We start from the raw sequence: 26,179 nt of genomic DNA, 5'->3' as shown, positions 1-26,179 counted from the left end.
GACCCGGGTGACCCGCCAACGTCACTATACTTGCTACCTCTCAGCCCCAGGCCGGCAGGGTCCTGAAAAGTGTCACCCTGAATTCAAGGTCACGGGCCACCTGCACGGTCTCCCCAAGGCCACCCCCACTTCTATTCTGTCCCAATGAGATCACAGGGCACCCCCCCCCCCCCCCCCATTCCGTACCGACAGAGTCACAGGGTGATATTTATAACCCTCTACTCACCATTACAGTAAGCCCCCTGCCAATAATAATAACGACTGTGATTCACTGATATCATGTTAACGGTGGTGATCATGTGTCACACATTACACAAGTAAACTGTTTACTACCTTAATGCCCCTATCCTTTTTATCAATCTTTGAGGACATTTTCAATTTGACTGAGCCCCACAGACAAAAAATGCCCATGGATTAAATGCAATGGGGGTTAGGGCTGCATGATAACCAATAGCACAGTTGTGTGAAGGTGTGTTACAGCTGTAATTAGAGTTGATTCTCCTTCTACATGAATAAACAGAATGACTGAAAGATTCAGTGATGACATATGACTCCGGCCTTAGTCTTGAAGGTGCTAGTCCACAGAAGTGTGTCTGGTGGTTTTGCTGTGTTCAGTACAAGAGCAGACAGTATGTGGCCATGATTCAGGTGATTAGAGTGTGGTGATGATTAAGATGTAGCTGTGATTACGGCGATTAGGTTGTGGATATAAGATAGATGTGGTCGTAATTAAAGCAATTAGGTTGTGGTTGTGATTAAGGTCGTTTCCAACCCAAAAGCTGTGGATTCAGTTCAGTTTCTATTGTAGCCTTGAGCTACATACTTCAGCAACACATACAGTACATTGAACAAAAGCAAATAATGTAATCTGTGAACCTATTCATTTGTCCACATGGAAAACTACCCTTTATCATGTAGCCATATAAATCACTTTTCCAAGTTTAGGCAAAACCAGGCAAAACTTTACAGGTGATGTTGACGTGTTGAATATTTAAAATTATCGCACCTCCGGAGTGAGCGCTCCATTGACACTTCAATAGATGCGCCTTGACGCATTCTAGAAATCACTTCCACATTCGTCGTGTGTAATGCTCTCCTTGTGACCCTTGCCTTCAGAAATTGCTAAGCGGTGAAGTAAAAGTACGACGTGATTCATGGGGACACGCTGTTTACCGCCGCACTTTTGTTTATTGAGAATACATATTTCACCGTGAGACGACACATAGCTGCCAGACTCATGTATCACGTCATAGTTTAATAAGTGCAGCTACCCGATTCCGAAGATGATGTATGACCTCATAGCCAATAAGGGGAGAAGGGAGGGGGAGTCCAGGCAGGAGATAATCCATACCAATAAACGACCTTGTAATGAGAATGTATTCAATTACAGCATATATGTGTAATACACAAAAAAGTTCAACCGTGTGGATGTGAGATAAGCCACCGCGCAAAGTTCTTGATTTATTTAGTGCCAGCGTCATTTTCTTTTCCTGGATCAATTGTTAACCGCCCCAGCAGGCTAAATCACTGCACGCTTTTACAACGACCGAAAACTCCAGCCCCCCAAACCCAATTTGGTGTGCCTAAAAATAAAGTAAGATGTCCCAACTGCTGGGGGTCCAGCCAATCCCTTTCTCCGTTATGCATAGTACCCAATCCTACACCGCATCGCTATCTCCGTAGCACCGGACAACTACGCATCATCAGTTGTATATGGTCATAGTAGGACATTCCAGGGAATCCATCTATCTGACGTGGACCGGGGGGTCTCGCTTCTTTTTAAACCCCTGTTCTGTCTTGCTCTTCATTTAGTCACACATGGTGGACAAGCGTTTCAATCTCCGCTCCAGTGATCGCTTTATACGATAGCAATCCTCTCCTCCTCAACGGCACCGAGACCTCACTCTTCAAACCCTACATTCTTCTCCTTCTAAGCCAAACTGTCTATTAAGAAGCGGCTTTCATATTTCTCGCGGCACCGCCAATTAAAAACGGGGACCGGCTGCGCTGGAAACGAAAATCGGATTCTTTAATTCATCATTTCGCTGACAGAAGTGCTTGGTTTGACAAGCCCGGCCTTCTTAACAAGTACGTCCGAAAAGATCCCCCTCTCTCTCTCCCTCTCACTCGCCTGCGGTCGCTTTTTTTTTTTCAAAGTTCCTCCAAGTTTTGAACTTTTCACAGCGAGTGCGCGCCTGGCACTGCCCTACGAAAACTTTTTTTTTTTAAACGTTCCCACGCGTGCGGTAAATTTCACACACTGGCCTCACGGATTACGGTATAAAAGGGGCACGGAAACCGAAAACATGATGAGCAACAACACGTACTACGACCAGCAGCAGCCGCCTCAGTACTACCAGGGCACCGATAACGGGGAAGACCAGGAAGACGAGATGCCTGCGACCGAGAAGGACCTAGCGGAGGATGCGCCATGGAAGAAGATCCAGCAGAACACCTTCACCAGGTGGTGCAACGAGCACCTGAAGTGTATGAACAAGAGGATCAACGATCTCCAGAAAGACCTGAGCGACGGGCTCAAACTCATAGGTCTGCTGGAGGTTTTGAGTCAAAAGAAAATGTACAGAAAGTACCACGCCAGACCCAACTTCAGACAGATGAAACTGGAGAATGTGTCGGTGGCGCTGGAATTCCTGGACAGAGAACACATCAAGCTGGTGTCGATAGGTAAGTGAGGGTCACCGCGTAACTTTTGACCTAGTGGCTGCGTTTATTTTAATGTGTGCCCGAGAGAAAGATAATATTTCTTTCTATGCGGTACGAAACGCTGGGACAAAGTTCCCAAAGAGTGGGTTAGAGGGCGTATTTGAGCCGCCGCGCAGGGCAGGATCCACAATTACGTGCGTTCACTTTACAGATAACCGCACGGAACCAAAAGTTGTAAAAAAAGCTATTACAGTGCTTTTCAAGGTTACATATTTGGAAGCAGTCCAAACTACCTGCTGTCGTTTCGAGTCACGTAAATTCAACTATTTCGTTTTATCTCTCGCGTCATGTGCTCAGTATTGCCAACAGCTATATTGATGCATGAACTATTTTTAAACCCGCGACACGGTGAAGTGATTGTGAGTTATGCCCATCATCACGAATGAATTCGGGTGCGTAAAACAGCTATAACGCGCAGTGGATAGGATGCTCAAATGGAAGAATTTCGGCCAACTGATTAGCGAAGCAAAGGCTGTATGCTCTCTTTGGACTGGATATCGCTGGTGGACGAGAAATACACGTCGCTTGTTACAGTTGTAAAATAGAATTCCCAGTTATTTTTATGAACTTTAAGCCATTAGCTTACTACTACTCTGTAGTTAAGGATTACCGGTAGCCTAGCGTGTCGAATACGACTTTAAGAAAAAGCACACTTTTGTATTTGTATTAATAAGCTCAGAATGATGTGCTACTTTTACAGACCAATAAAAACATAAATCTCTAAGCACAAACTTCACAATTAGCTAGCTGGGATACATGTCCTTGAGCTAAGTAGACAGGGGCGTGTTGGGATATTGTGCTTTGTCTTTGCTCTCAGAATGGCCGCTCTGTTGGTATCTGACAGTGTCAGGGTGCTTGGGTTGCAGAGAACTATCTGGAAGTGAAAAGGCACATTTGAACACTGAGAAGGCTTTTATTCCAGGAGCTGAAGTAAGATGTAGATTCCACCAATGGTGTGGAGCTGATTCTGTTGTTCAGTGGTACTGTGTAAGGCTAGGCTTTGTTGTTCGTTGATTCAGTTTTGGGCTGGATTCTTCTGCTCAGTTGTACAGTGTTGGGGTAGATTAGTTTATGGCTCAGTGGTACAGTGTTGGGGAAGCCTGTGTTCAGTCATTAAGAGACTGAGTGTCAGAGTGTGAGGGCTGAGTAGAGGAGACTGGTAATGCTACACCTTTATGACTCGTACAGCAGGATCGTGCTGCTGGCACTCATCCATGTTCAGGACTGTTCTGGGCGCTGGCGGAGGTCCGATGAAGTCACTCCGAGCCCCCTCTCCGAAGCCTGCTCAGATCCTTGTGTGGAAGCCGCTTCACGCATACTCAACATCTCCCTCACCCTAAGTACTAGCGCTATATAACACTTCATCTTATATGCTGATATGCTGTATTGATTTCTTTCATATTAGACCAGATACTCTCGTTTCATTGTTATGTTCTGGAGTATCATTTTTTTAAAAAGACAGACAGCATCATCCAATGGCAGTGCTGATGGTGATGATAATGGTGAGAGAGAGAGAGAGAGAGAGAGAGAGAGAGAGAGGCTGAGAGAGAGAGAGAGAGAAGGGACACCACCCCTGAAAACATGTCGGTCCACACAAGCAGCACTTTGCTTACTACTCACACATTTCTGTCTTCACTGAATGGGATCCACTACAGCCGCTGTAGTGAGCAAAGGACATTTGCTTAGGCCCTGACTCTGTCAGGTGTTGATTCCTGGCAAATGCGTGGAGGATTAGCTCATTGAAAACCTTGGGTTGTGTGTCTCATATAGAGGCTGTTACACAGTGCGAGGTATGCGCAGGCCTAAAAGCTATTCCACTACTTGCTGATAATGAACAATTGGCCAAACTTCAACTTTCATCTGAAAGGGTATTGTGTGTTTTAGTGTGTTGTCTCATTATTCTTCCCAGGTGAGCCTGAATCATGTGTTATGTGACAGTTTGCTGAAAGGTGAACTCTGCTTTCAATTTAGCTGTGACGTCATTATGATATAATGCTAGACAGCAGCACGAGCTCATAGGCAGTGATACTCCACTGATTACCTATACGGAACCAGACATGGTACTTGGGATACCACTGTTCATGGTAGAACAATTATCTTATTTTGGCTAAATTCTGCCCAGAATATTATTCTTCATCCACGTAATCCTGTGGATTTCAAGTTCACAGCTTTATTGGTCATGGTAGCAGAAGTGTTAGTGCTCAAATGCAGAGCTTCCTTTTAAAGCATTGTTTTCCATCTGCATCGGTAAGTCCTGATGGTAGATCCCCTCCTGCAGTTTTCACTGCGTCCTGAGATCAGGGCCAGGGCAGCGCAGTGGAAAGTTTGACAGCCGAGGAGCCTCTGACATTACGCCCCAAACGCCAGAGTGTAGCAGCCCTCGCAATAATTTGTAACATTCGGTGGCGCCTGGAATGGCTTGAAATTCTGCAAGGCTGCTCTAATGAGAGAGTCAGGGGAGGAGGTGATAGGGACAGGAGCAGCGGAGGGTTCCGAGGGACGGCCATACCACTTCTGTCCGCTTTACACCACTTGCTTGCACATTCTTGGTGTCCATCGGGGCAGAGGTCATAGGTCAGAGGTTATTACACCACGGGGGAGCAAGAGGGAAGTTCCTGTCTGCCCACAGCAGCTGGTTCAAATCACCAGGTGCCTGGTGTCCAGTATGTGTACCCACAATGCACTGCAGGAAAAATGGGTCAACAGACAGTGACACGAGAGCAGGCCCAGTGGTGTGCTGAATGACTTTGCCGATAAGGGGGATCTTTCCAGAAGGGCAGCTGCCACGGATTTCTCAATGTGGGGCAGGGTGTCGGGTGTCATGAGGGCCGGAAGGCCGCCCCCCTCCTCTCCCCCCCGCTCGCCCTATGGTGTCTCGCCAGGAAATGGGTCTGAGGAGCGGGATGGCTGTCACCATGTCACCCTGGGGGTTTGGCTGCCCTCCTGGAAATGCCACCTTGCACGTCTCTGTTTCCACAGGGAGTGCCAGTCCCAAGCACACACACACACACACACACAAGCAAATACATGTGCACACACAGACAGACACAGACAAACCAACACGCACACACAGACAAACACTCACATCCAGGCTTACGTGTGCATGTACACACAAATGCAAACGCATACACATACAGTTTCATACTTGGGCGGGGGTCTCTGGCATAGGTAGTGTTTGGTCTATAGGAGGTAATTAAGGAAGGTGACTCAGATGACTAAGGAAGCCAGTTGGTGTGAAGGTGTCAGGGGGCTGTCTGGGGTTTTGCTAATAAAACACTGATAACATAGGCTGGGTTTGATTAGGCGGTGTCAGGTGGGACCAGTCCAGGTTTGGTCTGGACCTGGTGTGGTGTGTGTGTGTGTGTGGGGGGGGGGGGGTTGGGCGGAGGTTTGAGGGATGACCATTGCACGCCCACGACCCCCAGAGTGACTGATTGATGGATAGGCAGCTGGACTCTGGGCTCTCTCCAGTAATGGCCTCAAAATAACCCAGCGGCCTTGAGTGAAAGCCTGAAGAGGTGTGTCAGAGCCCCCTGGGGGAGGGCCAGAGGGTCAACGGGTCAACGGGACCGAGGGGTAGCGAGACTCAAAGATGGGGAAACAGTAGGTCAAAGCATGAGACTGCTGGGAGAACTTGCTCTCCTCTACAGCCTCATGCAGAGATTAATGGAAACCCTTCTCCCTCTCTCTCTCACTCCCTCTCTCTCCCTCCCTCAGGAGGGCCTCCATCACTCTGCTGTGTGTTCTTACTTACACTAATATGATTCTTGGCTCGGAGGAGCTGAATAATAACCCGCATGTGTCAATGGCAGAATATATCGCGTCGCATGCTCTGGGAGATAACGAGAGAAGCAGGCACGGGAAAAAGCCAGGCCTGGAATGACACCCCATTGGCCGGCGGCTTTTACCGGCAGCTGGCTGCCCTGTCGGGGCCACGCGGTGGTTGTGGGTCTCGGGGGGGGGGGGGGGGGGGGAGCTCGTCTCTGGTGACCTGTTTTCTGACGTCATGTGAGGTGCCCAGGGAGAACCAGAAGGCAGTCCAAGTTAACCTGAAAACCCGAAAAAACAGGTGGTCCCGCCAGCTGTTTTGGCATGTTAACCTTTGACACGAGACGAGCCGTCATTACAGCGGCCTGCGGAACACTCTCTGCTCGACCTTTGGCTCGCAGTAGAGCAAATTGGGGCCTCCCCCTAATCCTCTGAAAGCCCTCCTGGCCCCCGAAACCGATTCCGCTGATACCGCCGGGGCGCTGCTGTGGCACTAAATCTCCTCAGCGCCCCCGTCAGACGCGGGATGGACTTTTAGCGGGCTGGAGGAGTCTGAGGCGCCCCTCTGCTCAAGCGGTTAGGATGAAAATGGATATTCGTGGTGCTGTGCTTCCCGCTCAGCAGTGAAAATGTAGCCTTCTGGATTGCGGAGCTGCTTCATGGAAGCCGGGGCATCCTCAAAGACAGGGCTGGTGTCACCCGGAATAAGAAGCCCTCTGGCCTGAGAATTTCGGCTGCTCTCTTGTTTTGCCGGCCTCGGAGGAGGAAGTTTCAGAGCAGAGCTGCCCCCTCCCCCCTCCTCTTTCTCCTCCTCTCTTTCTTGCTCCCTCTCTTTCTCCCCTGCTCTCTCCGTCTCCATCTACACCAGTGTCTGTAATTGCTACCATGTGTTCGGGCTGGTCAGCTCGGCGGAATGTTCCAGCACGGTTAGAGCCCCCCCCCCCCCCTTTCCCCAGGATCGGGTTTGTAAGGTACGAGCAAGTGAAGAGCACCGACGACAACACCAACCGCCGAATCACCAGCGCCATTCACGTTTCTCCTCACAAGTGCGCCCTTCATGTCAAATGTTGAACGCTTTAGAAACCTTCGGTTTGACTAAAGAATGAGCCCGGCCGCCACCATAACCTTTATAAGGTTTAAGACAGTTAGCAGAGGGAGACGGAGTCTGAATTGGGAGAAAGACCACTGTTTAAATGTTCAGCTTTGCTTTGGAACAAAATGGTTCATGCTTCTGGTCCCCATGTGGCCAGCATTTGCAATCCGGACTCCGCAGCTCCAAACTGTGATCACCTTTGTGACCGACCGAGCGCAGATGCCAAAAGCATTCTTTGTTTGCGAGGCAAGAAAGCAATTTCCTTTCATTTTAAGCACCCTCCTCGATGCGCCGATATTAAAACACAGCTGTTGAGAGATATTCGATTTTGTTTATGGAGGCTTTTTGCTCTTTGCCTTTTATATGTGCGATGAATCAACCAGAAGTGCGCATTAATATGAAGACGCTAAGTGTATGGGGTTTCAAAAAAGTAATAACTTGTCCACATCAAAACAGAACATGCTTTGCGGAGTCTGAGACACCTTTCTTTTTGCTGGAAGGATGAGGGGGGGGGGGGCATATTTTTGGGGTCTCACGGTCTGCGTTTTAAGATGCCAGCTCGTATTTCCACACCATCGCCGTCAGCTGGGACTGATCTGGTCAGTGATTTATAAAAAACGGAAACTTTTTCAGAGCAGGGAGGGGAAAAAAAGCACTCCCGACCATATTAAAGAGGTTTAACGTTCCAGGCGGTGATGTGTTTAAAATGTTATTGCCCGTGACATTGGGCCGAGGTCGTCTGAGGCCTGATATCAGGCCCTCCAGAAGAAAAAATACATTGGCAACACACAGACATCCGCGGACCTCAACTCCGGGAGGGAGGCCTACATTTCAGTCCCCCGAGTTGCGATATCATGGTTGGCATCAGTCTTTATGGAGTGCATTTTTCCCGCAGCCTCACAGATCATTTTATAGAATGGAAGTCTTGTTAAACACATCTTGAAAGATGTTAATAGTTTTTGCTGAGAACATCCTGTTCGTTAGAGTCTCATATATACAATGTGATTTTATTATTGTAAGTGGTTGGTGCTCGTAAGCTTTACTCTGAAGGACTCATGGGATTTTTGTTTGTCCCGGAGACATTATGAGTTTCTTTTATCAGATTATATAAAATTGGAGCGAACTGTAATTTGTCATCTAAAATGGAATATGCCATTCCTTTAGCTGTGCCTCCTCAGCAAGGCCAAAAGCCCACTGATTGGAAATTTTATTAGATCATTTTTCATAAACAACATCCTCCTTGGTGCAGCTCTCCCTTGTTTCTATATGAAATATTCATTATTCTGCCCCATTATGGTGTATTACCTTATGTTTATCAAACCATACCAGTCCTTCCTTCCAGCTCTCCCTACTGTACTTTAGAAACCCCCCCCAGAGCTCTGTCTTTTCCAGGAACTTTTCCTTGTGGCCAGTTGGCCTGTATCTCTACCTTACGATCAATCTATCAGGGTTGTTTCTTTAAATTGGTCTGTAATTTGCTATGCAGGGCAGAATCCCATCCATCCCATTGGTCCATAGAAATGATGAGGATGAGGATAGCGATGAAGATGATGGTGAAATCTAGAGGAACAGGCTTTCTCCCCTGTGGAGGAACGGTTTACGTAGCGGTACTCTCTCTGCCTGACACTGTCCTCACGCTCTTACACGTTTCTCCTCCGTCTTACCGAATTCCTCTTATTTCATTACTGCGAACCCTTCCATCTTTCCATGGAAACATCCAGTATTTTTTTATCTACAGACTCTCTCAGAGCTGCGACCGATGACTCGATATCTCAGGAAGGCAGCAGGTAACAGCCGGAGAATGCATTACTTCAGTTTCAGAATGAATGAAGCTGTGGAATTCATGTCCTGGCTGGAGTTCAGCGCTCCCTCTCAGACTCTCTCTATCTCCTTCTCTCTTTCAATTCAATGAAGCTTTATTGGCAACAGACAGAAATCAGAGCTGCCAAAGCAATAATGGACAATATTAAATTTAAGTACAACTACACAGAGGGCAATATTCAGTGGATTAAACATGCGTACACATACACAGACACACATATTTAAAAAATATTCATAAACTCTAAATCACTGCAGCACATGGTTCTCATAGTATGTCCCTCAGTGTGTGGAATGTGGCCACATATTTAGCTGCTAGTGGTCCTGAGGGCTCCTCTCCCATTTCTGTCTCTCTCTCTGCTTCACTCCCTCTTGTCAGTATTGTCACCTGACCTCCAAAGCCGCGAACTCTTGGGGCGAACGCTCCGATGAACAGACACAGTTTTGGGTACTTGTGTAAAGGGGAGGCCGGGCCAGCAGGGCCACAGTGGGGTCACATAATAAATGGATGCGTGTGTGTGTGTGTGTGGGGGGGGGGGGGGGGGGGGAGTGAAATGCAAAGAGAGGACCTCACGCCAAAGGAATGTCACAGCGTCTCGCCGAGTGTGGCAGCGCAAAGGGTCGGAGGTCAAGTTCGCAGCTCCGTCCCAAGAGGCGAGAGGGGGGACGAAGGGGCTTGTTGGTGCTCTGTGGCGTTGTGATTCTCGCTGTACCCCTCAAGCTTAAAAGCGCACTCACTATTAAACCACTGCCTATTACGGCTTCTCGGGTAGGGCCTCTCTCAGCAGTTTATTGCTAGCGCATGACGTTCTCCCCGTCTTTCTATAGCGCAACGGCAGTGTAATTGCCTCTGTACGATGGCTTCTGCTGTCATCCCCAGCGAGCAGCTGACTCTGGTGGAAGGCCTGTCTCAGTCTATTCTGGGCTCCTTCCCCCCCCGAGGCTGTACCTAGTCAGCTGCTTTTAACGAGCTGCAGTTGCTCTGGTCGATTGTTTCTGTCCTGTTGTCACTCCTGGCTGGCCTGAACCGCGGTGTTGAGCTGCCCTGGTTGTTCGGTTCTGCTAGAGTTGGGGCACAGTCGTCCTGAACACTGGCGTTCAGCTGTCCCAGAGTCTCTGTGTCTCTCTCTTTCCGTCCCAGGTCTTTTTGGCCACGGCTGAACCCCTCTCTTCCAGTGTTTTCTGTGTCTCCTTTGAGCTCTTGCACAGGGATAGTCCAAACCTCACAAGAGAAACTACTGTGACAGCCTTTAGCAAACCAGTCTGTCCCAGTGGCTCCAGCACGCATCCAAATGAACAGTAAATGAATAGGTTTCATAGTGTGAAAATTGAAGAGCTGTTTGCCACAAACGATAACAACTCAGAGGGTCTGCTGATGTGTGTAAACAGCAATTTTGCTGCCAACTCACTCAGTCAGCACACTCTCCGGTGTCAACCAAGGACTCTGAAACAATTCGGAAAAATCTGTTTGGGAGTAACGAGCGTGTGGTTGTTTTTCTGAGCCAGACACCAGGCAGCGGCAACCAGGACAGAAAGTTCACATGAGAGGAAAGTTCTGGAGTTACTGGGCAGCTTGGGCCAGGTGGAACGTCAGAGCACTGCAGCAGTTTAGAGAGGAAAGTGCCTGAGATGCATTGTGGGTAATGAGGGTGTTGCATTCCCTCGCGGGGTGGCGGGGGCGGGGGTGGATCCGGCAGACAGTAGCCAAGCCATGATTTCACTCTCTCTAGGGCCCCCCTGCGGCCGACCACGCCCCCCCTCCCCCTCATTCGCCCACTCTGGTCGTGCAGGCACCGCCCTCTTACCTCGCATCTCAGCAATGATTCTGCATCCCCAGGGGTGTCCGTTTCCACGCTTTTGCGTGTTTTCGCCCTCATTAGCAGGGCGAGATGGCGGATAACATATTTAGTGTATTTTCCCAGCCGTGTCACAGTTATGGACTTTAAACAATCCAGCAATACTGATGACAGACCCGAGCCACAGCCGGTACTGGGTCTCTGAGCTACTCTGTACCACTGAAATCATCCCTCTGTAGCATGGTTATGGGTCTTGGGTTATGATCGTGCAGATATCGCCGTAACAACTCAGTCCAGCTGAACACTCCGGGGTTGTCCTCTCCACAGTCAACATGTGTTTTTGTTTGCCAAGATCTTGACAGTCTGTCTCTCCATCCATCAGTTGCTCTGTCTGCATCTGTTTCTGTCTGTCTGCTTATCTACTGCAAGACCGACTGCCAAAGCCAGCAATGCAAAACAGCTCAGCGCAATTCACTCAGAAACAATGACTATGACCATATGCTCCTGAGTGTGTGTGTGTGTGCAGGAGGGTGTGTGTGTGTGTGTGTGATTGTGTGGCAGTACTGGCTGACCCCTTCACGACTGTTTATAGCTCTGATTCCTTTGTCTGCTGACTGTCACACCGCCGGCCCAGAATCCCCTGGGGGCGCGTTGTTTTTCGGTACTGGGCATGCCCGCCCCCGCCTGCGGGTTTCCACCAGGTCCAGAAAGAGCGAGGCCGGCTTCTTGCGGGTCTGGGCTCGACCCAGTTAGCGCGCCGCGCCATGCCTGCGGCGGCGCGGAGACACACGCTCTACAGAAACAGCCGAGCACTTCGCCGCCGAGCTGTTCCCTCTGAATCACAGCAGACGAACCCGGGGAACTGTGAGCAGATACCCAGACGCTCCCACACAAAACCGCCCTTGTTGTCCCGGAGAGGAATGAGCCGAGATTCAGTCCCGGCGAGCCAGGAGACCAGGCAGGCCGAGAACGGGGGAGGGGGGGAGGCGGGGTGACACAGCTGACATTCCGAGGACTCTGAACGCAGGAAGACAGTGCGATATGGGGAGGGGGGGGAGGAGGCGGGCGTGACCCACATCGGAACTGTCACCCAAAACTGTGGCTCCCGGAGCGGTCCACTGTCCCCAGTCACGCCACGTCGATTTGGCTGTGATCCTCACTGCGCTTGTGGTCTGAGCTTGAGGGGGATGAAGTTTATTTATTTGCTTGGCTGACCGCCCTCTTCGGGGCGTCTTGCATTGCTGGTGTGGTACATGCTATTCTTTTAAACAGAGCAGTGATTCTAGGCTGAGCACCTCGCTCAAGGGTACTGCAGTAGCTCTGGAACCTGCAGCCACCTGATTACTATAATAATTCCCATGACACAGCAATCAAGACACACTGCTGCCCTCAGTATGGCTTAACTCTGGCTCTGCATATCGAGTGAGAAGCTATAGAGATGAAAGGAGAATGACAGGCAGTGGTCTCACATCCTGGTGTTGAGCTTTTCAGCCTTTTCAGGCTTCAGAACTGGTGGGGGGAAGGTGATGGTGGGGGAGAGGGGTGTGTGGTTCTATGTGCGCTGGGTTTTTAGCACGGGATGGTGGGGGCCAGGGCACCGGGGGGGAAGGGGGTGTGGAGGCAGCGAAAAGACAGACACGGTCACCTGTGTTGGTCAGGCCCGGGGCCACCGACTCTCTCTGTCTGGGTGCCAAAGACGCCTCGGAGCAGCTGGCCGGCAGCTGTGACGTCCCCTGTCGAGGGACGTGTCACCCTGTCACAACAAACCTGCATCAACAACAGCGTGAGAATAAAAACTGTCCCCTCCGATGATACTGCGCTGTCAGTGACAGTCTCCATTTGCACCTTCCCTTGCTCGCTGCGTTTGGTCAGTTTGTTGCTTCAAAGATAAACTTTCTGAGAATCCCGGGCCTGAATTCTTAAAGAAAGAAGTCATTCCCTTTCGGGCCTTTTGAGGCAGTTACCAGTCTCTCTCTCTCTCTCTTTCTCCCCTTACAGTAAGACGTCTCCATCCCATCTGGGGTTTGGAGCTGGCTCTGCGGAGAGCCCATTCCTCACACCCTGTGTACTTCCTGACAGGATTATTACCGCGCTTTATAGAAGGTTTACTTTAAGATGAAGCATGTGCGGCACTGTATGACTCCAGACTGCACCTGTGGCTTCCTGGGCTCATCTCTTACCAAGAGAGGGCTTTATTTTCTGGGTCGAAAACAGCGATGTGGCGCTGGGCTTTTTTATGCGGGGTGTAAGATTTCCAGTTTTACGGACTAGTATGAGAGCGAGAGTTAAGTTGCTTGAATTTGGGGCCGACTTTTCGCAAGTCGTCCATTTCCCAGTCAAATTACGTGACGCGAAACCCGGGCGATTCGGATAACATCGTTAGGTACGGGCTACGGCGTCGGCTGGTTGCAGTGAATCGCTAATCCCCCGCAGATGGATCTTGTATTTGGGGTTTGGTGTTGCTCCTCGCTAAGCCCCTTGCTCCCAGAGCCAAAATCCGCGAAATTTTGTGCCGCGCCGACTGCTTTTGGGGTCACCCCTCCGCCAGTTTCCTGTGACAGGCGATGTAACAAAAGAGCGGAACATGAGCCGGTCTGGCCGAGGGCTGCAGTGTGTGTGTGTGTGTGTGTGTGTTGGCTTGCGACATGCCGCTCGCCGTGTTATGAGCGAGCGCTGGTCACGCCCCTCTGAAGTGGGGCAGCATTTAAACTTCGTAACCCGCAGGTGATTTGTCCCTGGTGCGTCTTTATGATTTATTTAAGGCCCGAAAATAACCAGGGCTTTTTAAAGAGCCCTTAAGCCGGGTGAGCACCGCCGCTCCGTGCTGGTGTAACTCAAGCCTCACAGCCCCAACATTTTCCCAGCTGCCACGGCTGTCTCCAAAGGCGATTGTGTTTGTCTGCCGGGGGGTGTCAGCTGGCCTCTCAGGGGCAGGGCTGGGCTTAGGACCCCCCCCTGTTTGTGGTGCGGGCACCCCGCCTGAGTGAGACTACAGGGGCGCGCGCCGCCACCCGCCCTGCAAATTCGGAGAAAAGCCTTTGTGTCCCTATTTAGAAGGCAGGTTAAAGATCTGCCACATTTTTGGCCGCGCTTCAGATGGATCTCTTTCAGGTTATGATGGATGGTATATCTCTTTCCTAGCTGTTGAGGGATTGAAGGGCTGAAGCACACTGCCTCTTTGAGCTCCTGTGGAGTGGAGTGGCGTAGACCATTCAACCAGGGATGGGCCCTTTGTTCTCTTAGTGTGTTAGATGAAGAGAGGGTTTAAATAGTGTGAAGTGAGCTGAAGTGCACACTACAAGGGAAACATAGTAAGACAGTGATGGTGCTGTAGTGCAGACTACAGGGGACTTACAGGAAGGCAGTGATGGTGCTGTAGTGCAGACTACTGGGGACTTACAGGAAGGCAGTGATGGTGCTGTAGTGCAGACTACAGGGGACTTACAGGAAGGCAGTGATGGTGCTGTAGTGCAGACTACAGGGGACTTACAGGAAGGCAGTGATGGTGCTGTAGTGCAGACTACAGGGGACTTACAGGAAGGCAGTGATGGTTCTGAAGTGTACACTACAGGGGACTTACAGGAAGGCAGTGATGGTGCTGTAGTGCAGACTACAGGGGACTTACAGGAAGGCAGTGATGGTTCTGAAGTGTACACTACAGGGGACTTACAGGAAGGCAGTGATGGTTCTGAAGTGTACACTACAGGGGAGACACAGGAAGGCAGGTGTGACTCCAACGCATCTTGCTCTTGAACCGGAGCACTGCCAAACCCTCCACTGAGCTGAGGGATGGGATGAAGGGGCGAGCTGGAGAGACGCGACTCAGAGGACCGAGGCAGCGGCTCTCTTTGTGTCAGCCACGACCCGCACTTGCTCGCAAGTGACAGCATGCGCTCGGGTTAATTTGCTCCATTCGGAGGGGCGCGTCCCCCCACAGACCGGCACGGTCCTATTGTGTTTGGGAAATCCTGTGGAAAAAGTGAGCTCCCCATGGCGCACAGCCAGAGTGGCGTTCTGTTTTCTTCCTTGCTGGAGACGACTGAACCGTAGTGAGATACGCTAATGGAATCCCCTTTTCTTGCGCCCCCCATTTCCTCACAGAGGTGAAATGCACACAGTGATAAGAGGGTGCAGGTCTCAGGACAGGAAGTGACTGGCTCAATATGCACTGGTGTAAGTGTCCCTGCACAGGAACGTGGACACAGATAACAGGACCCAGGGTTCGGGCTGGACTGTTCATGGATTTTCCACACTGGTGTCGTCCCTGACCTCTGACTGTGTCAGCTTTACTTCCCTAAAGAAAACCACTGCATATTAGTCACATTTGACCAGAGTAAAACTCACAAACTTAATGTAGGAGATAACAGTCCACCTCGATGACAGAGTGGGCTCATACTATATGTGGCAAAACTGCTCTTTAAATATTATGCCTCTATATCACACTTACCTTATCTTTTCAGTAACGTTTAGTTGAGAAAAAGGAGAAGAAGAGCACGATTCTGGACTGGGGCCAGTTGCGTCTATGTAATACCACGAGGTTGTTTGAGGAGCTTGTCTCCTGCAGCTCCGCTCACAGAGAAATTTTACAGTCTGTGTTTGTCGGAGAGAGAGGGCGATAGGTCAGCGTTGCCCCAGGCAACCAAACAAACACCGTGGAGAGAAACAGAGAGAGGTTGAGGGATGGAGGAAGGTGGAGGGGAAAAAGGGCAGAAAGGACAGGAGAAATGCCAAGAGATATGGAGCGGAACATGGGAAGAAGGGAGGAGGAAGAGGAGGGAAAAGGAGATAGGGAAAGAGAATGGAGTATCAGAGAATGAGGGTTTTCCCATGTTAAAACCCTTGTGGCTGTTGCTGCTGTATTTCAGGGTGGTTTATTACAGAGAAGATGAGGTCTTGTGTTCAGCCTGTTCTTCGGCTTCAGCTCTTAGTTTCTGGCTCTGCACTGAAACTTCTGGAAGTGCTTCTCTCTGCGTCAAATGCGTCAAAGTAAACCCAATCCTCAAGGACATAATTAATTTAGCTCTCCAGTAGAACGCCCTCAGCATTCCGAGTGTTTCTGTCCCCATCATGCACAAACACTCCAAACATCCACCTTACAAACCAGCAGGCATCTGCAGGGTTTTCAGGAACGCCCCGGCTATCCCATGAGCCTCGGCTGGGAATTCTTCCTGCACCCCCAATTCCCGCCCCTCATTCCTCTCTGTGTTATTCTTTGCTCTGCTTTCCCATGTCTGCTGGAAGAATCCTGAGCTTCCAATGAGACACAAACACATTGTGTTTTCAGCCTTGTTTTTATCTACCTTGCGTCTACTTGGTGCTATAAAAATTATAGACATGATTGCTGTTCATTCACACTGTACATTCACAATATACGTTCAGCCTCTGGCTACACTGGGCTCAGCTGAGAACCCTTTGAGAAGTGTTAAAGCCAGCTGAGAAAAGGAGTGTTCACAGGGCCATTCCGAGATCATTATTCATCATTACCAACGCTACCAGCTCGTGTGGTGACAGCCCTGTCAACACGTGGAGAGCGGAGACCTGTTTTTTGTCTGGTGCCGCACTGCTGGGAATTGCAGTGAAAGCACTACTCCCCCTTGCTTACATTAGCCAAATGCCCTGTTATTATGATAGCATTCAAAGAAAAAAGCTAAGACAAGCCAAAACTGAAGAAAATGGAGCTTGTAGTATGTACTACTACTCTGTCGGCTGCTGGCTTCGTTGCCTAAAGTGCCAGTATTCTGAGTGAGCACGGCTCCAAGCTGTGTTGATCCTATGTGTGAGGTGTTTGGCTGTGGAGAGAGAGGCCTCATGCAGAGCTCGAACGTGCCGCAGCTGCCATCATGACCCTTGAGGAACAGGAGGCTGCCTCGTTTTTCCAGGGGCAGAAAGGGAGAGGCCCCACTGAGAAGTGTTACTGTTACAGGCCTTGGGCGTGAATGTGCGCGGCTGGTCTCTGTGGTAGTCTCCACGCTGACGTGAACTCAGTTTCAGAGCCTGGCTAAGAGAAATGTCAGTCCCAATACTCCAACAACCAGAGGCATTAAGAAGTGATCAACATTAAGTCTGAGACCCTGTCTGAGTTTTCCCAGCTGAATTTTTGGACAGCTCAATTTTGAACCTCGCACAGGAGACTTGAGAGTAGTGACTTTTGCTGGGGGTGCCGTGTCCCCTACAGGGTGGCGTCCTCAGGCGCAGTGATGTGTTTGTACTTTAAGGTCCACCACTGTGAGCACGGCCTGTTTAACTCTGAGTAGTCTCACCATTCCCTGATTTAGATTTCGGAAGTTTTAATGACGGCCTCCTCTATAACTATTTTCAAGTGAAATCACATTACTCTTTCCAGAAGTAGACTTCTTACAACTTTCACCACTGTTTTATCCTTATGTATAAGACTGAATGGTGGCAAAGCAGCACATTTCAGCCATATCCAAGCTCCAATATCCCTCTCTGCAGTGCAGCAAGGGGTGAATTGCTCTTTTTTTATTTCTTCGTGGACCTCCCTTATTCCAGGGTGATTCACATAGCATGCATTTTTACAGCGGACCCTCTCGGTGCTGGACATTCAAGCACAGTAACTCCACTTAAGAACCTCGCTCTAGGGTGCACTGACTGACTTGCTCCTGGGAATGGAACCTAAAAGCCACGCCTTTGGGTTACATGCCTAGTTCCATGATGCTATACCACACTGCTGCCTCTGTGGTCACTGTGGTTGTTCAGCTTGTGGTTCCCTGTTGAAAGAGATTAGGCTTTTTAGTGTGTCGAAGCGAGTCACTTTCACGCGCCGTGCGTTTGATGACCCGGGCAGGTTTGGGTTCTGTCTCTGCGGGAGGATAAACCAAATACATGGGGCTCTAGACTCATTACCGAAATTGTCAGGTTCAAGTCCCAGGTGAAACATTACCTTAAAGCACACCTTAAAGTGAACTAGCTGTGGCGTCTTGGTTAGAGTGTTCTGGAATATTGTTCCTTTAGGACGTGCATATTTCTGTGCTAAGCTCCTCTGTGCTTCTGAAATTAACACCCAGGTTTGGACACTGCCTATTTTTCTGTCCGTAGGAATATGAATCTATAAAGGGAAAAAGTTTTAGAAATCTAGAAATGAATGATAACGCTCTAGCAATGTTGCATTGTGGCCGATCATGTTCTGTTAGGCCACTGACAGTAAGGAGGTGATGAGAGGCAGGATGGTAAAGATGGCTTGTCCTGTCTCTCCCCTCATACAGACTCTAAGGCCATTGTGGACGGGAACCTGAAGCTGATCCTGGGCCTGATATGGACGCTGATCCTGCACTACTCCATCTCCATGCCCATGTGGGAGGACGAGGACGACGAGGACGCCAAGAAGCTGACGCCCAAGCAGAGGCTGCTGGGATGGATCCAGAACAAGGTGCCCCAGCTGCCCATCACCAACTTCAACAGGGACTGGAGAGACGGCAAGGCCCTGGGCGCCCTGGTGGACAACTGTGCCCCCGGTAAGCGCTGACCCAGGATCTGACACTAAGCCTAACTCCAGCCACATCATGTGAGGAGTAAATAAGCAAAGCTGATCCAGGATCAGTTAACCCAGTGTCAATCTCAGTATCATTCATGTTATGGAAGGAACAGATGACTCAGATTAAGTGTAGGACACTTTTCATAACACTGATAAAGCTTTTGGCCTCTACTGTTGCTCAGTCATTCTGTTCTTAGTGTTACCCTCCAAAGCTAGCTTAGCTACCATTACATTCATTTACATTACATTCTACTAAACCGCATAGTTCCCCTCTCCATGGGACCTGGTTATCCTGCTCCAAAAGGCTAAACATTTCACACAGGAAACTTTTCCCCATGGTGTTTCCAAGGCTGCCTGTCTGAGGATATTTTGGCATGAGAACTTACACAGGGGAACGTACAGTTCTGTCAGCTTAATGTGGATAGAATGGGTGACATGTAAAAAGAAGCTTCAAAGCTTTATCCACTGACACGAAGGAGAACATAACTGATTTGACACAGTGCAGACAGTTTGACTGCACAATAACGTCACAGCAGCTAACCAGAAAAATATGCATGATGAGGTCTGTGTTTCAGTCACAGAATCCATCAGAGATTTGCCTGGGGTGACACCACTGTAGATACATGAATAGTCAGCTTAAAGAGTTGGGGAGGGGGGGGGGGGGGGGGCACTTTGTACGGGGGAGGGGGCCACATGCCCTTGAGTGTTGTGTGCTTTCACTGTATCTATAGCTACAACATCCATCACAACAAATCCTTCACTCAGGCAATCTATAGGAGAAAACAGAAGTGGATGGATAACTGAAAACCTGAACTCATGAATCAGGTCCAATATGTAAATTCATAAATCAAACCGTTCGCGGGGGGTAACGTGAGAGATCACTCGCAAAGTCCAGGGGGGCTGAAAAGGTCGAACCCGATGCAATGGGGGGCCCCGTAGTAGGTGCTCATGAGTCATCGTGGCCTCCCCTAATCGAAAGCAGCCCTTTCCTCATTATAACCCCATCGGAGGAGATGGGGAGATGAATGAGGGCTGACTTACAAACCTCAGATCCCTGGGGAGATAACGCTGAGACCGCCGGCCTGGAGGCCCCTGGGGCGGTAGAGGCCCCGCCTGGGGGGACGGCCCCGACAGCTGCCCCGGATCGGGTGAAGCCCGCGGGGGCCCGCGTCATAACTTTAGGCCCAGGTCTGGTTTTCTTTTTTAGCCTCTCTCCGCGGCTCTCCAAATTTGGGCAGGAGTCTGCCTGATCTGGCACGAGCTGCTCAGTGAAAGAGGTGTGGAGGAGACAGAGGAGCCAGGACCTGTTCTGGTGGGACCCCCCCGGGGAAGGAGGGGAACCCAAAATAAACTGAAACATTTAATTATAACAGTTTACTCAAAATCTTACTTGCAGAAACAGTACAACATACATCCATAATTACTATAATCTCAAAAATGAGTCTGATATGTATTTAAACAATCAATTTAAAAATCAATTAATGATGTAATGTACACACTGCGTATAAATCTAATCACAAAAAGGTGATAGTTATCTAAACTGACCTATAAAAGTATTTCTTATACATTCCCTTCTTAGCAGAGGCTTAGTTTGTGCCGTGACAGATTGCGGAGATTTAATTAATTCAGTGGAGACAACCCCGTATTTCAACCCTCATTCCTTCTCATTTTGTGGAATGCATGAAGTCCCGTGTTAAATACCGACAGCGGCGATGTTCTCTGCAAGGGAATCTCTCGGTTGTTTCCCTTGTGTGGAGTCGAACCGGCGAGATCGAGCGTTAAGGTGTTTACAAGACCCGGGGCCCTGACGCTAAGCAGCGCTAAACAGTAGGCCGCGGTCATGCCCATACAGGGGAGCGCTTTCCCTCTCTATTTAACAGCCATAATAACAACAGCGATGACAAGCGCAATGCGTGTCATTTCACCATTCGAGTCTAAACTCAGGAGCTGAAAGCACGCAGACTTTTGCAAAGCGTCTCCCTCGAGAAACCATTTCTCTTTTTGTTTTTATAAGGCGAATACATACAGTTGGTAGCATAATGAGAGAGGACCTGTCAGTTACGAAAGGAATCACACGGCAAAGTTGCATTTTATTCAGTACAGACGGGACATTACACACATTGCGCATTCTTCATTACATATAGGGAATTACCCATTACATGTAGGCCATTGCACACATTACCCATCTGTTATTGTGAAGCTGTTATGATAACAGCACTGATAAATTAACTCACAGGTGACACGCAGGAACACTGTGACACACTGCTTTAAATCTCACGTGTACCTCCGTTCGCCAGAACTCTGTGAGAGATCTGTGAGAGAAGAGAGCTGGCGCTTTATTTTTCACGTTCATTTACATGACATTCAGGGTGATATACATCACCTAAAGTGCATTGCCGCGTGTTGTCAGTTTAAACACCGGCGTGTTTATTGAAACAACGCAGGTGAAATACCGTGCTCAAGGACCTGTTGGCAGCGTGCTGTGGTGAAAACACCGAGACACGAGTATCGATGGATTTCTGAGTGGCATTAGTTCAGGAGCGTGGATCAGATCAGACACCCCACCAATGGAGCCTGCGCTTGAGCAACAGGTAGCGTTAGTGTTTGGTGTTACACTGGAGCGTAATAAGTTTGAGTTTACAAGCGGTAGCATCTCCTCTCATTCAAACGTACAGGCTACAGATAAGCACAGAACACAGTGGTGTCAGTTCCAGGCAGTGGGTTCATTGCAATAACGGGCTTTACTTTCACTAGTTCTACAATTTTTGAAATGTTGTGGCAACATTATGAGTACGTTGTGAAAATGTTATGGGTTTTCCAGGGACAGATATTCCATGCAGAAGGACACAGTAGAGCATGTGTCACCTATATTTAGCCCTCCAGCAGTGGCGTGATGAAAACTGTGCGTAACGTCCGCTCAACATTGACGTAACGCTGCAGCGGCATTATCAGCGAGCGGGATAATGAGATCCTTCCTTGCGACGGCTCTTTTAGGTTCCTGCTCTGTGCGAGCGTTGCTAATCTGATTATGGTATTACACCCTCTCGGTGGGGAATTCTGGGTAGCGCCGTGGCGTGTTTACAAAAGTGTGAAACGCCGCGTCGCTGAAAGCAGGAGGCTCCCATTAAAACGTGGATCAGCCTGGCTCCAGTAAATCGGCGCCGGAGCAGGGGGGGGCTCCGTGTCAGTCCGCCGGGGCGCTATGGCGACGGAGCCCCAGCACACACGTGGAGGCTGTCGTGCAGGAAGGGGGGCATCGTGGGAGTGCGGCACTGCCGGGATCGCGTAATGCAACTCTGGTCTCCGCCCCTCTCCGCAGGCCTGTGCCCCGACTGGGAGACCTGGGACCCCAACCAGCCCGTGGAGAACGCCAGGGAGGCCATGCAGCAGGCGGACGACTGGCTGGGCGTGCCGCAGGTAAGGCCACCTGAGCCCCTCTGTCGCTCACCAGGTGCGTTGTGAACCTGTAACAGGTGCTATGCTGCAGTCTTTGCTCACTAAGGAGAAAGTGGGGGGGGGATACAAAATACAAATTGTTACTACGGTCAGTGCTGGTTGAACAGAATGTGCTTTGTTCAAGTTGGCTGAATGAACCATGTAAGGTGTTCTTACTACGGTCAGTGCTGGTTGAACTGAATATGCTTTGATCAGCGCTGGCTGAATGAACCGCATAAGGCGTTCTTACTACGGTCCATGCCGGCTGAATGGAAAGTGCAAGGTGTTCTCCCTACGGTCACCGCTGCCTGAATGAGGTGGGTGACGCTAGCTCTGAATCCCGTCGCTCTCCCAGGACATTCCCAGCGTGCCGAGGGGCTGGAGTCACCGGCTCCCAGGAATCTCTCTAGCGGGCGAGTTTAATTTTCCCTTCCCTGCGAAGGAGGGGCGAGGGAGGGGGGGAGGGGTCGTTAGCTCACCCTGCAAGCCTGTTAAATACTGCCCCGGGCTATTTCGGGGCCTGCTCCTCGGCCCTACCGCATGGGGTTAAATTTAGCAGGAAGAGAGTGTTACGCTATGACATCATGTGGGGATGAGCCAGGTGGAGTTCGGCCTAGCTTACCAGCCTCGTAGCAGGCCTGCTTCATTCACATAGCCTTACATATGGCTGGTGGTCAACGTACTTAACTGGGATAAGCTCTCTATGCACGGACTGTCCATGAACATTGCTAGTTACCCTCCTGCTGTGAAACACTTTCTGAACGGTCCCCTGCTCTCCATAACTCAGCCGTTATCCACAGGCTATTTCGCTAGCACGGCTAACCTGGGACTAGTGCTTGGCTATTAAAAGAGGAGATCAGTGGAATGAGGAGAGTGGAGGCACGGTGGTTTCTGTCAAAAGGCTGCCTTCATGGAGAATTGCATGGGCCTTGATGGTGTTTTGTTAAGTAACAAAAATGTCCCATTTGACGATAAACAACCCTGTAACAAATTAGCACATCCCAATTAGCAGTTATTCAGGAGGGTGTGTGTCGGTGGAAATGCTTTTTGGAATCATTCTGTTCAGAAATACTGTGAAAATATTTTTTTAGCTGGTGCTTTTCATGTTGTATGAAAGACCTGCCATCTACATGTGCCTGTGCCATCTAAGGTACTCTGCTGCCATAATTCAGACCACGCTTTCTGTGTTCCTTGGCATGCTTCCTTTGTTTAGAGAAACAGGCCCACAGTGCATAATGAAGACCACATTCAGTGACATAGCTCCACAGTAACAACAGAAAACATGCTCTTTACACCTGTAATTTATGGGGTAGTGTTAGAGTATCTCATCCTTATTAGAACCCTGTCATGTGTTGGCCATATGGAAAAACTATGCTCTCTCTCCCTCCCCTGTTGTATACTCTTTCTCTCCCCTCTTTTCATTCCTCCTGTGTTCTCTCTATCTCCTTTTCTCTCCTTCTACCCCAGTTTCAGTCCTTCCCTCCCTCGTTTTCATTCCTCTTCCTTTCTTTCTCTATTCCTCCCTCTCTCCTTTCCTCCATTCTTTTCCCATTCTTTATTTTTCCTTCTCTCCTTCTTCCATTCTTCCCCCCCTCTCTTCTATCCCCCTTTATTCTCTCTTTCTTTCCAGTGTCTTACTCTTTCGCAAGAAGTGAATTTTTTTGTCTTGCTGTTCTCATTCAATCAACTTAACACCGTCAAAATCTATTTTCTTATTCTTTTGTGCCGTCTGTTATTGCCCCACAAACAGAAAAAAAGAGACATTTCATTCATGTATATTTCACCACCATGAATTAGCACTGATTTGAGATTAATAGGTTTTGGTTTTTGGTGGTGTCTGGTTCTCGTCTTTTAGATTTTGATTCCTTTTAATGTGAGTCAGATGTTCTTTATTAAATGGGATTGCATTTTAATGTCTCTATTAATGATACTTCTGCAGAACAGCCATGTGCTGTGAATTCTGAAGCTCCCCTGTGAATGAACGCATTGTTAAGCTGTTTGTATTCAATCAATGAATCCACTGTCTTCCAGATTGAGAGAAAATTGAAAATGATTCTGATTGAGGGTTTAATATGCGACCTTCTTCCAGAAAACCGGGCACATAATCAGACTTATTATAATGACTTTTTACTCTCATGTCAGAAAAGTTTCTTTTCATTACTTCTTTACTATTGTAACTTCCCACAAACTGGCATCAGTGACATATCTGCTTTAATGAGATTGAGTTACATAGATCTTTTAACCCATGTCTGCCCCTGTCCCTGTCTAAGCTTTGGGGATATATAACCTTTGACCCCGGATCTGTCTCTGTCCAGTCATTTGTGGCATACTGTATATAGCCTTTGACCTTCTCTCTAGAGATACCTACACTTTGACCTTAGGTCTCTCTGCATTACAAAGTGATGTATGACCTTTGACCCTGGGTCTCCCCCCTCCCTGTCTGTTCTGCAGGTTATCGCACCCGAGGAGATTGTGGATCCCAATGTGGACGAGCACTCGGTCATGACCTACCTGTCCCAGTTCCCCAAAGCCAAACTGAAGCCTGGAGCCCCACTGCGCGCCAAGACACTGCACCCCAAGAAGGCCAAGGCCTACGGACCAGGTGGGAGAACTAGTACTACTTAATGCCACAGTGTGTGAAATCAGTGTTAGTCAGTTTAGTGGTTGTCAGTTTAGTAACTTATGCATTTTTGGACTGTGTCCAACGTGCATGCGTCTTTCAAAGACTGACAGCTTATGCCCCTCCCTCATAGGTATCGAGCCCCAGGGTAACATCGTGCTGAAGCCAGCAGAGTTCACCGTGGAGACAATTGAGGCCGGGTTGGGTGAGGTCCTCGTGTACGTAGAGGACCCTGAGGGACACACAGAGGAGGTGGGTTAGAACCGGTCTAGAACTGGGTTAAAACCAACCCTTCCAATGCTAACGGATTGTTATGTCTCAGAGATGGATCTACTGCGTGGATTAGTATCTTACTGTTCTTTATTGCCGCTTTTAACCAGGCCAAAGTTGTCGCCAACAATGACAAGAACCGCACCTACTCCGTGACCTACGTACCCAAAGTGGAGGGCCTTCATAAGGTACCAATATCACAGTGTCACCAGCATGCAAAGACTGCCATCTGTATGCTACTTGTGGTCTGCTCTTACAGAGCGGAGGCTGTCTGTCAACAGCTAGACAGACAGGCAGTGTCATTTCTCCTCAGTGTTCTGTATTATGTTTAAACATCAGCTTCCTGTTCATATCCTGTGCCAGGTTCAGTCAGGCAGGATACCCTCCAAACAGGATGCTTGAGCCTCATGCAGTGTCCTTTGTCCCCCCCCCAGGTGAAAGTGCTTTTCGCCGGTCAGGACATCGACAAGAGCCCGTTCATGGTCAACATCTCCAAGGCGATGGGAGACCCCAACAAGGTGTCGGCACGCGGGCCTGGCCTGGAACCGGTGGGCAACGTGGCCAACAAGCCCACCTACTTCGACATCTACACCGCAGGTAAGGGAGAGTGCGAGGGCATAGCATTGTCCCATGCTGGAATCCTGCGTCTCCCTCTGGTGGCGGGTGACGGTCCTGTGTTTCTCCTTCGTCCCGCAGGTGCCGGGGCGGGAGATGTGGGCGTGGCCATCGTGGACCCGCAGGGCCGGAGGGACACGGTGGAGGTCGTTCTGGAGAACAAGGGGGACAGCATTTTCCGCTGCACCTACAGACCCGTGATGGAGGGGCCCCACACCATCCACGTCACATTTGCCGGGCAGCAGATTCCCAAGAGCCCCTTCACTGTCAACATCTCCGAGGGTGAGCCCTTCTGTCCTACCTCTGTTCTCCGCCCAATGTTGGCATGGTTTTCGATTGGTTGATTAATTTCAGTAATTACAGTTTCTGACATTCCCTCTGTCCTACCCCCTCTCTTAACCAAATGAACAGGTTTCACATGGAACACAACTAATTTAACACTAACGAAGGAGCTCATGTGATATAGGTGTCAAGGAAATGGATGTATTCATAGTTTGGAGTTTTACGACTGTATGATTTGTGATCATACATGTAGTCCAGTCTGGTTT

The 26,179-nt window shown here is 49.4% G+C and overlaps 1 protein-coding gene across 3 annotated transcripts in view; it reads left to right on the top strand.

The window, feature by feature from the left end:
* Window positions 1-1,795: 1,795 nt before the first annotated feature.
* Window positions 1,796-26,179, top strand: part of flncb (filamin C, gamma b (actin binding protein 280)) — a 53,601-nt gene continuing 29,217 nt past the window's right edge. For 2 of the 3 annotated variants that reach the window (XM_036519930.1, XM_036519928.1), the window contains exons 1-8: window positions 1,796-2,685; window positions 18,423-18,671; window positions 22,011-22,108; window positions 24,578-24,728; window positions 24,880-24,998; window positions 25,127-25,204; window positions 25,451-25,613; window positions 25,713-25,913. In XM_036519930.1, the coding sequence (XP_036375823.1) occupies window positions 2,307-2,685; window positions 18,423-18,671; window positions 22,011-22,108; window positions 24,578-24,728; window positions 24,880-24,998; window positions 25,127-25,204; window positions 25,451-25,613; window positions 25,713-25,913 (1,438 nt within the window). In that variant the 5' untranslated portion in view covers window positions 1,796-2,306. The remainder of the gene's footprint in view (window positions 2,686-18,422; window positions 18,672-22,010; window positions 22,109-24,577; window positions 24,729-24,879; window positions 24,999-25,126; window positions 25,205-25,450; window positions 25,614-25,712; window positions 25,914-26,179) is intronic. The other variant, XM_036519929.1, reaches the window with a different exon arrangement.

Source organism: Megalops cyprinoides, chromosome 25, assembly GCF_013368585.1.
Source record: "Megalops cyprinoides isolate fMegCyp1 chromosome 25, fMegCyp1.pri, whole genome shotgun sequence".
Taxonomy (NCBI): Eukaryota; Metazoa; Chordata; class Actinopteri; order Elopiformes; family Megalopidae; genus Megalops; species Megalops cyprinoides.
Note: the sequence above shows the minus strand (reverse complement) of the source record. Positions and strands in the feature narration are given on the sequence as shown.